The following is an 11,141-nucleotide window of genomic DNA, read 5'->3' as shown; positions in this document are numbered from 1 at the left end:
TTGCGGCTTCAAGTGGCCCAGCATAGGATGCCGTCTGAGCAGGTCGAACCACATAGACCACACCTTGGCGCTGTACCGATCGGCTGAGCAGTGTCAAATAAACGCTTGGAGTTGTGAACGCTTGGGCTCGATTGGACCGGCATTAGTCCGTGGAGGATAATTTCCTGGAATGCTATCTTGATTGATAGAGTACAGATGCATGTGGTCTGTTTTGCCATCGTCGGTCTCCAATCGGCCCATGCTTTTATACCTATCATCCGATATCAGTTGATGATCTACTCCGAATAGATTCTATGTGGACATACCCAGTGAGATCCCTCGGCGCATCGCACGCATATCGATCCAGGGTCGCTGGTCCAGAGCGAAGAGTTCTGTAGTGAGATCGAACATCCTCTCCGCATCCTTGTAACAATGTCGTTCGGTCATGGGAATCTCTCAGGTCTATCCGAAAGAATCCCCATTCTCTACATGCGTTGAACAATTTCTGCCATTCGGTGGAGCTCCCATTCTGTAGACCTTGAAGAGAGATAGACAGCAGACTAGCGACTGGAGTATCGGTGGGGAAGGCTGGGGCTTGGGCGAAATACCGGGATGTCGGCATTGTTCATTGCTAAGTGAGTTTGATGACCGGGAACAGGCACTAGGGAGATGTGGACAACAAGGGTACATCCAGATATCTACTACAGCAGATTGCGTTTATACATGTGCAAGAAAAAACGAGTGATTATAGCAGAAACATAGACTCCTTTGCTCGGGGGCTCATTAGCTGACAAAGAACCACACAAGCGCCAGAGTTGGGGCCAAAAGGGCGTAGGTATTAGAGTGCTATTGTCTGGTTAACTATCATGCATGCATTACCACTTGACTGGCTGTCAATATTCATAGTTTTTTAAATTAGAGAGGCATGACTTGGTTGTTATCCTCTCACGCTCATTGATTACTAGCCTGGAGCCTATCCATGGCGGTCAACATCTTCATAGCCCTCGCATTCGATTCAATGGCATCACCGTAAAGAGGAACTATACTCATGGTGTTTGTATTGGAAGGTGGTTAGTTCTTGAACTGGGTATATATCAAGACCCCAGGCATTGTTGCCAGAGGGAACTGGGAAAGTGCCGCAAGCCGTTGGTCAGCAGTATAAGAAATATTCACACATTATGAACCTAACATGCACTATTAAAACGAATCAGCAGCTGAAGTCGTTACATTCCACACTGATATATAATAAAGAAGCTGCCTGTTCTCTATTGACGCAGTTGCCTAAGATTAGCACAATACCCAGAAACCCTACATGTCAGCATTATGATTCACCAGATTCGGCAAGGGTAGTCAATTCTGAGACCGCTAGCCAGCACTAGAACATACCAGAGGATCAACATTGCAGCGGCTCGGATCGGACCGTATAGTAGTTAGCTTTACCCAAATGACTATAGTATCGTGCGTCATTTACCAAAGAAGTACTAGTAAAACTGCCTGGTCAGGGCACGGCCCATGCCTTGCCCTAGTATCTGATTTATCCGTATTGAGAGAAATTCCTGAGAAAGGAATGATAGACGAGGCTCAGCTCTGACGAATACACACACAAACCCACCAATGACCTCTACCTTATTACATGGTATATTAATGGTTACGTGACTGGGCACCGTCCCACTTGGCCTGGATTGTCAGGTTGGTAGTAACATCTGACTATATTAGTTAACCTTAACTTTTGAAGTATTGGAGTATTCCAGGCTAAATTGGCATTGCTCAACCCTAACTACCTGGTATTGATTAGGGATGCTAGTATTAGGGAAAGTATTATCGCTTTTGTAAGGATATGGAGGTATATTTGTCTATAGTACCCATGAATCACGGCAGGAATGACAGCCGGAAGGTGAACACGCTTATTGGGAGAAATCAGAAATATTACTTCTGTGAATCACATCTAAGAATCCTTTGTGCCATTTTGATAGACTGAACTGGCTCAAAAGGATGATGGTAGAATCATTGGCCCACAACTTCCATGCTTAGATCATTACCTTGGGAAAGTGACCATTATTTTTATGTGTAAACTGCAAAGTGTGCCATTCAAACTGTTCGTGAAATGTGAATTCATTTGCAAACCAAATAGCCTTCGTAACTATTCCTAATATCGAATTGTTACACACTTCGCGCTCTATCATCAACGCCAGAACAAATTTAAGCAAATCAATCCCCGCAAATATAACACTACAATGTTGCTTCCACCTCGTCCACAACCAAGACCTTTATACTCGGGTTCTTTGGGTTAGCGCACAGTTGCAACGCCCCCTCAGCCTGCTCTAATGGGAATGTATGGGTAACAAGTTTCTTGAGATCGAGGATTCCGCCACTCATGCACTGGATAGCTGGGGCCCAAGTGTCGCGGTAGCGGTTGATGAAGCGCAAGTCAATCTATAGCGAGAACGTTAATAGAAGCTCAATAAAATATGGATAAGTAACATACCTCAGCCAGCGAGATATGCATAAACGGCAAGTTGTTCATCACAGCTTTACCCACGCCAATAACCACGACCGTACCACCTCGTCGGGCTGTGAACGCAGCAGTGCATACACTGCTTTCCACACCTGTGCATTCGAGAACTGTCTCCGGGGCAAAGTATTCTTCGGAACCGAACAGCGCTCGGATTGCCTTGGCATTACCTTGGGCATCTAGATCGCGGTTCACCTGGTATGTGATGCAGCTCGGGACGAACTCCTTGGCGAACGCCAACCGACTAGGCTCCAAGTCTGTAACAACGATAGGATGAGCACCTGACGCCCGTGCCGCAGCCAATGCGATCAGTCCAATGGGACCGGCACCGCAGACGACGGCCCCGCGACCAAGCTGCAGACCAGCGACTGACATTCCACGCATAACAACCGAGAGGGGCTCGAGGAGGGCACCCTCGGCGTAAGTGAGGTTATCAGGTAGCCTACATTTTCGGTTAGACACGAAGAGTGTATGATAACGGCTAAGACTCACTTGTGGACCCATTTTGCTGGGTGCGTCTTGTATCGTTGAATAGTCCCGGCGTAAGGGTATACACCTGCGAACTGGACATCTTCGCACAGGTTATACCGGCCATCAAGGCAGAGGAAACAATCTCCGCAAGGCACGCCTGGCTCCACAGCCACTCTGTCGCCTATTCTTCCGCATCAACACTGTTCAGTCGAAAGGGTCAAATGAGGTGAAACCAACCAGGACGGAGGTGAGTGACTCCCTCGCCGCATCTCAAGACAACGCCTGCAGCTTCATGTCCAATAATGCAATCGCCCTTGAAGATCAATTCTCCAATGCAGCCAGTTTTCCAAAAGTGAAGATCAGAACTTTTGTTCAAGTGTTAGTAAAGCTGGCGCATGGAATCGATACGATATCCTTACCCGCAGATTCCAGATGCCTTGATTTGGAGCAGAACTTCGCCGTGCTTTGGGGCATACACTGGTGCATCAACGGCTTTGAGCTTGTGATCGGCTGTGACTTGGAGAGAAGGGTTTGGGAAAGGTGTGATAAGGGTCTCTGTAGAATGTTTGGCCGGGGTTGCGGCTGTGGGGGGATTGAGACTGGGATCGAGGAGAGAAGGCGCCATGGTGAACCAAAATTAGTAGTATCAGATTATTCCTTGATCAGGATATGAAAAGCGAAAGACAGAGGAAAACATTGTGGGGGGAAATTCGTGGATATTATATTGAGGGACTCTGGATTGCAAGGCGATGCTTAGTGATATGGGGTGTTGTGGGGTATTCTTGCATGAATGTGAGCAGGGCAACTGCAACCACTGGAATCACGGGACCCGCTCCCAATGTGGATCGTCTTATCGATAAAGCAGGAATGTGGGGCGCTTCGTGCATTGCCTCTTTCGGCCAGAAGTGCCTCGACTTGCCAGATCGGGCAAAAGGGCTCACCCTACCGTATCTGTCATGCGCATCAAAGTCCCCGTCGCGCTTTGAGTTATAAATATAAGTCTGATCGGCTCCTGATCATGAGCTGTGGAAGACACAGTTATACTATACTTTTTAGCGAACACATACATACTCCATGGCTGTCGGTCTGGCTACCGTTAACGGCAGCGGCAAATCTGCCCTGCCGCTGGTCCAGCAAATGTCCAAAGACCACGATATTGTGTTAAAGACATTCCGTATGCTCATTTCGGACTTGTGCCAGCAATTCGGAGGAGGTCATCCAGGGTATGTTAGCCAGCAGACAGTTGTCACTGAGAATACTGACATCAAACCTCCAGTGGTGCCATTGGTATGGCCGCTATCGGTGTCGCGCTCTGGCGATATGTGATGCGCTATGCTCCACACACCCCCGACTTCTTCAATCGCGATCGTTTCGTTCTGTCTAATGGCCACACCTGCCTGTTCCAATACTCCTTCTTGCACTTGACCGGATACAAGGCTATGACCTTTGACCAACTCAAATCCTACCACTCGGATCGCATCGACGCACTTTGCCCTGGCCACCCTGAGATTGAGCATGAGGGTATTGAAGTCACCACAGGACCCCTCGGTCAGGGTGTTGCCAATGCTGTCGGATTGGCGATGGCGACCAAGAACTTGGCTGCGAAGTTCAACCAGCCAGGATACGATGTTGTTAACAACCACACCTGGTGTATGATTGGAGATGCCTGTCTGCAGGAGGGTGTTGGATTGGAAGCCATTTCCTATGCTGGTCATCTGAAGCTCAACAACCTGACGATTATCTACGATAACAACCAAATCACCTGTGATGGATCGGTCGATCTGACCAACACGGAAGACATTAACGGCAAGATGCGCGCCTCCGGGTGGGATGTGATCGACGTCGAAGACGGTTGCTACGATGTTGAGGGCCTCGTGCGGGCGCTGGAACAGGCTCGCGCCTCCACAGAGAAGCCAACCTTCATCAACGTTCGCACTGTCATTGGCCTCGGTAGCAATGTTGCCGGTCAGGCCGCAGCCCATGGTGCTGCATTCGGAGCTCCCAATGTGGCGCAGATGAAGCAGGACAACGGCTTCAACCCAGACGAGCACTTTGTTATTGGAGAAACGGTACGGAAGTTTTTCGAAGATCTTCCTGCTCGTGGAGAATCTCTCGTCCGGGAATGGAACAACCTTGTGAAGCAGTATACTGCTCAGTACCCTGAGCTCGGCGCAGAGTTCCAGCGCCGCATGAGCGGAGAGTTGCCATCTAACTGGAAGGACCTGATCCCCGCCAGTTTCCCAGAAAAGCCTACCGCTTCACGAGCCTCGTCGGGCTTGGTCTTCAACCCCATTGCTAAGGAGATCGAGAACTTCATGGTCGGTACTGCTGACCTCTCGCCATCTGTCAACATGATCTGGCCTGGCAAGGTAGACTTCCAGCATGTAAGTTATCCCAACCCGAATCACTTAGTCGAACAACTCTGACTTTTATAGCCTGATCTGCGCACCACTTGCGGCATCAACGGCAACTACGGCGGTCGTTACATCCACTATGGTGTGCGTGAACACGCCATGTGCGCCATCTCTAACGGCCTGGCCGCCTATGCCCCCAACACCTTCATCCCCATCACCTCGTCCTTCTTCATGTTCTACCTCTATGCTGCTCCCGCCGTGCGCATGGGCGCATTGCAGCACCTCCAGATCATCCACGCCGCCACACACGACTCCATCGGTATGGGTGAAGACGGCCCTACTCATCAGCCCATCGAATTGGCCGCATTATACCGTGCCATGCCGAACCTTCTCTACATCCGTCCTGGTGATAGCGAAGAAACCGCCGGTGCCTGGATCGCCGCCATCGAAGCCAAGAAGACACCCACCATTATCTCTACCTCCCGTCACACTCTGCCCCAACTGAAGCAAACCCGTCGCGACGGCGTCGCACACGGTGCATACGTCCTCGAGGAGGCCGAGAACGCAGCTGTTACCCTCATCGGTGTGGGCGCTGAGTTGTCCTTTGCTCTGGAGGTCGCTGAGAAGCTCAAGGAAAAGGGCATCGTTGCGCGGGTAGTCAGTTTCCCCTGCCAGCGTTTGTTCGAACAGCAATCCCTCGAATACAAGCGCTCTGTTCTGCAGAGGCACCGTGGGATTCCTGCTGTCGTTATCGAGCCTTATGCGCCTAACGGCTGGGAGCGGTATGCGGACGCTGGCGTTTGCATTAAGCGCTTCGGTCACAGCTTGCCGGGCAAGGTGGCGTACAAGTACTTCGGTTATGATATCGATGCCTTGACCGAGAAGGTTCACGGCTATCTGGGACAGGTTGAGAAGGATGAGCTTCTGAAGCGGGAGTTTGTTGAACTGTGATGACTTAGTTATGATGTATATACAAGGCGTTCCAAAATGAATATAGATTAATTGTTTTGTGTCACATGTTTTTATGAGTCAAGCATGGTCAGGGATATTGTGTAGCAAAGTCTTCAAATCCGTGCTTTGTCGAATTTGTATTGCTGCAACTCCAGACCTCTTTTCTACAAGAAAAAGGAGGAGGAAGGTTCCCCAGTAGTGCAACCTGGGTTTATGTGTATGGCATAGCGTCCACATGACCTGAATCATACGAGAGACTTGCAGACCCTTTTCTGCTGGGCTATAGTGATCCAACATTTATGCTAAGTGCCGTTTCTTTGAGGCCTATGATGTAGTACAAGGCTGAGCAAGCCATTCCTCCCAGCCTGTCAACACATGAGACCTATTGATCAGGGATACATCACACCTATTATCGCACATGGTTCAATATCGGTCAGGCAGCACCTCGTGCCCAACCATCCATGTATGTTTGCTGATTTTCCAGGAGGTATGGATGTGTGAATCACGATTTCCGATTCAGGATACAGCTGCATGAGTCGACAAAATTTCCAGCCCGTAGGCCCTCTATTGTGGGCCACTTGAGTAACCATCATGGAGCGACTCGGAGAGATTTGAGTCACTATACAGGTCCAGACTACGAGTATAATCCCAGCAATGCCTGCATCAAATGTAACCCAGTACTGACACCCATTGGGGCTTCGCCACTACGAGAGACGGGACAGTCGCACTTCCCTTGCCAAAATTACACCTATGGTGACAGTAGCATAGTATTGCACTTGCACAGCCTCCCTGGTCAGTACTTGCGAGGGGGAGATCTGCAACTAGGTAGTATTCGTCGCCCTCTCCCTCTCTTCTTCAAAGCTTTGGAGTCCTTTCTCTGTGGTCTCTTCTCTTCCGATTCTTCTTCCCCTGTCTAAGTGACGATCTCAGATTCTTTACCAAAATGGACCCCATCACAATAGTCGGGCTCGCTTCCAGCATACTAACCTTCGTCCAATTCGGTACGAAGGTTATCCAATGTGCCCATCACGCCAAATTGAAGGAAGACACAGAGGCTATTGATGTGACCGTCTCTGAACTGCAGAGGTTATGCATGGCGCTCGACCCAGACAGTGTGCCTGAGAACGAGAATGAGAAGGCTCTTTACCGTCTGGCAGAAGGATGCAAGACTGTGTCAGAAGAAATCATAGACCTTCTGGGCAAGATAAAGCCGAGAGATTGTTCCTCCAAGATACAAAACATGAGTTCCGCTATAAAGCTCAAACTATATGAGCGTCAGCTATCAGAAAAGGAGACGAGGCTCAATTCTTATCAGAAGCAACTGGAATTGCAGCTGAGCTACATGTCGAGGTAGGGCTTCCTAGTCCGATGTAGCAAAGATGGTTCTCATCACACACTCCTTGTGCATTACGAATGAGCTTGAAGATAAGACACTCATAGAGTAGATGGAACTGATAGCCACATAGGTCCGAGATCAACAATAAGCTCGACAGTTTAGTACATATCGATGGCAAAAATGGAGCTCAACTAAATATGCTCCAATCCCATGTTCTACAGCTCCGTCAAGGAGTTCAGGTATCATCACTCGGAGAGAAACTTCAAGAACAGCTGCAGCATTTCCTGGGTCTTTCGGAAAATGCTGCGAAAAGGATGGCTCAGCAGCGAATCCTTAAAACTCTTGCCTTTAGTGCTATGCGCAGGAGATTCGACGCTGTTGAAGAAGCTCACAAGCAGACCTTTCGATGGATGTTTGAGGAGAAACCGTCATCCGACACTGGGAATGATAACTGCTCTCATAACAGTCAGGAGTATAAACAAGGCGTTGCTGGTCGATTGTTCACGGACTAGCTATCCCGCGGACAGGGAATTTTCCACATAACTGGGAAAATAGGGTCAGGGAAGTCAACACTCGTGAAGTTTCTATATAACCACCCGCGAACAAGACAAGAACTAGATACATGGGCAGGTATGCTATTCATTTCTGTGACATTAGCGACTCTATATAGCCTTAAGTTATGAAGGACGAAGCATGGCTCTAACCGTTCATCACAGGCGCCCGAAAACTCGTTATTGCCAACTTTTTCTTTTGGAAACCAGGAAACGAGCTGCAGAAGACTCTAAAGGGCCTGTTACAATCAATTCTTCATGACCTGCTGAAATAATGCCCTGAGCTCATTGCCGTTGTGTTCCCAAAGCATTGGGATCAAGTGTACAATGGGTCATCCAATAATCGATCTGAACTAGAGTTTCGACCAGATGAGATCCGCGAGGCATTCATACAGTCGATAAGAAACGGGACGCTTTATCATAGATACTGCTTCTGTTTCTTCATTGACGGTCTTGATGAGTATCAGGAAACACATCAAGATGATTTTAAAACCATTGTGGAACTGCTCCGGAAGTGGACCGAAATAGCTCCAGAATACGTGAAGTTCTGCGTCTCAAGCAGGGAGTACCATGTATTTCTTAATGGATTTTCGCCAGACAGAAGGATCAAGGTTCAAGATCTCACGAGATCAGACATAGAAATGTATACGGAGGATAAATTGAAGGACGTCGATCTTTGGACGAAACGACGCCTTGTTTCGTGTATCGTTGACAGGCAATCTTTCCACTCTTTCTGATATATCATAAACTACACCCATGTAGGGCAGTTATGTGCTCAAATTCTGGCTATCCAGGCAGGGGTATTTCAAATAATTCCTCCCAGGGGAAAATAGACTTGTCCAACGCAGCGGCTGAGTCCCTAAGATAATGGTAACCCGTCATACATCTAAATGCTCTCCCCAGAACCTTTCTTTCGCAACCGCTCCTCCAGCTGCTCCTTCGGTGACTTCAGCTTCACCTCAGGAAACCTGGCATCCTTCGTCCACGGCAGAAAGTCCGACGATTCAACCAACCATCTCAACACCTCCGCCTCTAACATCCGAGCCACAGGCACATACTTCGGCTCCACAGCCAGATTATGCATTTCCTCCGGATCACACTGCCGATGATACAGCTCGGCAGGCTCATACAACCGATAAACAAACGTCCACTCCACCGAACGAATACTAACCGCCTTGCCAACAAGCGTCGTATCTTCATGCTGCAATGCAGCCTTGATATCATACGGATAGGGCGCCTGTTCCAGCAAGGGCTCCTCAGCAGTCAAGAACCCGCCCTCACTAAACGCATACTGCTTATGCGCCAGACTCGGATCCCGCAGAACAGGCACCAACGACCTCCCGTTATGCGGGAACTGCTCGGGGATACCACAGAGCTCGAGAACAGTAGGCACGAGATCCACCATCTCAGCCATCCCAGTGTAAACCTGGCCCTGGGGCAGTCCTCCCCCGGCGATAATCAACGGCTCATGCACAAGCGAGTCCGATAGACCTGACGGCCACTTCTCAATCAACCCATGGTCCCCGAGATACTCACCATGATCGGTGAAAAACATCGTAATCGTATCCTCCCACAGCCCTAACTCATCCAGCCTCCCCACCACCCGTCCAAACTGATCGTCCAGTCTCGATATCATCCCGTAATACGTCGCCTTCAGCTCCCGCCACATCGCCCCCGTCGCCCGTCCAGTCCCGTACCGCTCCCGAATCACCCGCATATACCGCGGCTCATACCCGGTCTTCTCCCCCGGGGCAGCCCCAGGCTCCGGGATGGCGTCCCGGTCATAGAGCGAGAAATACGGCTCCTCGACCTGGAACGGACAATGCGGGAAAATCAGCGGCATGAAGAGCACCCAAGGCTTATCCTGCGGCGGACACTCGAGCCACCGCAGCGCAGACCGCACAACGGCATCATCGTAATCGCTCGCCTCGGCTGCGTTCCTCAGCCCCTTGTAGAACAGTCGACCCCAGATACTCTCATCCTTGGGGGTGTTGGACCGATCGCCCGTGAACCGGGGCACGAATTCGGGAGTCTCGAGGAATCCGTATTCGTCTACGGAGAGCTCGGTCACGGTGGGCGCGAAGGTGTCTCCGCGGGGTGCCAGACAGGCGACGTGGTAGCCGTTTTCCTTTAGGCTGCGGAAGAGGTTCGGTTCCCAGGGTTTGATGAGGTTTTCGAGGCTGCGGTGGCCGCTGACGTGCGGGTATGTTCCAGTGAACATGCTGCACCGGGATTGGGAGCAGACGGAGGCTTGCGTGAAGCAGTTTGTGAATAGGGTGCCTCGGGCTGCGAAGGAGGCGATGTTGGGGGTTTTGAGGAAGGTGGTTTGGGGGTTCGAGGTGCAGGAAAGGCTGTCGTAGCGGAGTTGGTCGGGCATGAAGATTACGAGGTTGGGCTTTTTGGAGGCCATTTTGGTTGTTTTTGTTGTTGTTGTTGTTACCGTCATTTCTGTGGTGTAGCTTACTGTGATTATTTATCTGTCTACCTAATGTATGCGGCGGGTGGCTTTCTTGAGCATATATGTAGACAGGGTTGCTGGAAGCATGCATAGGATATCGGCTGTCGGTGCCGACTGTCGGTTGTCGGGGTGGAGACGAGTAAGTACAGCGTCAAACATGCACCAGATGACACCATCCACAGTATATTAAAGCTCGTGGGGCAGTCAATCAGCATTAAGCTCGCATCTTCCTGCATGAAAGAGGTTAAAGTAAAGTGGACGGAGTTTGGCGGAGCGCAGGGCCGCTGTCCCGGTTGACGAGATACTCGAAAGTCCAGGCGGTTGGTAGTTTAGAGATTGACATTGGCAAAAAAAAAGAAAGAAAAGGATATTAAGAAAGTCTTGAGAAGATATACGGAAGCCCATCGTCAGAAATTATATAATGTCTCTTTGCAATGTAGTATCTATATAGAAGCATCGGATATTTATACAGATCTGAGCAAGCCAAGTTTTACAAGCCTCGCGGAGCGCTGAAACTATTTGGCATCAT

The 11,141-nt window shown here is 49.8% G+C and overlaps 5 protein-coding genes across 5 annotated transcripts; 2 read left to right on the top strand and 3 right to left on the bottom strand.

Moving 5' to 3' along the window:
• Nucleotides 1-93: 93 nt before the first annotated feature.
• On the bottom strand, nt 94-601 carry BDV37DRAFT_277602 (uncharacterized protein; the record flags this gene model as incomplete). Its single annotated transcript, XM_032085810.1, has 2 exons — nt 94-250; nt 306-601. The coding sequence occupies 2 exons, from the start codon at nt 599-601 to the stop codon at nt 94-96; spliced, it is 453 nt and encodes a 150-aa protein (XP_031947272.1).
• A 1,445-nt stretch (nt 602-2,046) lies between these two features.
• BDV37DRAFT_235435 (putative alcohol dehydrogenase) lies at nt 2,047-3,758 on the bottom strand. Its single transcript, XM_032080493.1, has 5 exons — nt 3,382-3,758; nt 3,200-3,327; nt 2,984-3,143; nt 2,465-2,933; nt 2,047-2,412 (listed from the first exon to the last, which is right to left on the bottom strand). The coding sequence occupies exons 1-5, from the start codon at nt 3,585-3,587 to the stop codon at nt 2,209-2,211; spliced, it is 1,167 nt and encodes a 388-aa protein (XP_031947271.1). The 5' UTR covers nt 3,588-3,758; the 3' UTR covers nt 2,047-2,208.
• Nucleotides 3,759-3,914: 156 nt separating this feature from the next.
• BDV37DRAFT_290171 (transketolase family protein) lies at nt 3,915-6,267 on the top strand (the record flags this gene model as incomplete). Its single annotated transcript, XM_032088654.1, has 3 exons — nt 3,915-4,185; nt 4,239-5,346; nt 5,398-6,267. Exons 1-3 carry the CDS (start codon nt 4,037-4,039, stop codon nt 6,265-6,267), a joined length of 2,127 nt encoding a protein of 708 aa, XP_031947270.1. The 5' UTR covers nt 3,915-4,036.
• Nucleotides 6,268-7,210: 943 nt separating this feature from the next.
• BDV37DRAFT_277599 (uncharacterized protein) lies at nt 7,211-8,115 on the top strand (the record flags this gene model as incomplete). The annotated part of the gene is made up of 2 exons (XM_032085809.1): nt 7,211-7,617; nt 7,734-8,115. 2 exons carry the CDS (start codon nt 7,211-7,213, stop codon nt 8,113-8,115), a joined length of 789 nt encoding a protein of 262 aa, XP_031947269.1.
• Nucleotides 8,116-9,040: 925 nt separating this feature from the next.
• On the bottom strand, nt 9,041-10,564 carry BDV37DRAFT_277598 (alkaline-phosphatase-like protein; the record flags this gene model as incomplete). The annotated part of the gene is made up of 1 exon (XM_032085808.1): nt 9,041-10,564. One exon carries the CDS (start codon nt 10,562-10,564, stop codon nt 9,041-9,043), a length of 1,524 nt encoding a protein of 507 aa, XP_031947268.1.
• Nucleotides 10,565-11,141: the final 577 nt, after the last annotated feature.

This window comes from Aspergillus pseudonomiae (assembly GCF_009193645.1).
Source record: "Aspergillus pseudonomiae strain CBS 119388 unplaced genomic scaffold BDV37scaffold_1, whole genome shotgun sequence".
Taxonomy (NCBI): Eukaryota; Fungi; Ascomycota; class Eurotiomycetes; order Eurotiales; family Aspergillaceae; genus Aspergillus; species Aspergillus pseudonomiae.
This window is presented reverse-complemented; position numbering and strand designations above follow the sequence as displayed.

Coding starts and splice junctions, on each gene's coding strand:
- BDV37DRAFT_235435 (XM_032080493.1), bottom strand. CDS start 3,587: ATGGCGCCTTCTCTCCTCGATCCCAGTCTCAATCCCCCCACAGCCGCA. Junction 3,328..3,381: donor AAGGCATCTGGAATCTGCGG/GTAAGGATATCG, acceptor CTTGAACAAAAG/TTCTGATCTTCACTTTTGGA. Junction 2,934..2,983: donor CCAGCAAAATGGGTCCACAA/GTGAGTCTTAGC, acceptor CCGAAAATGTAG/GCTACCTGATAACCTCACTT.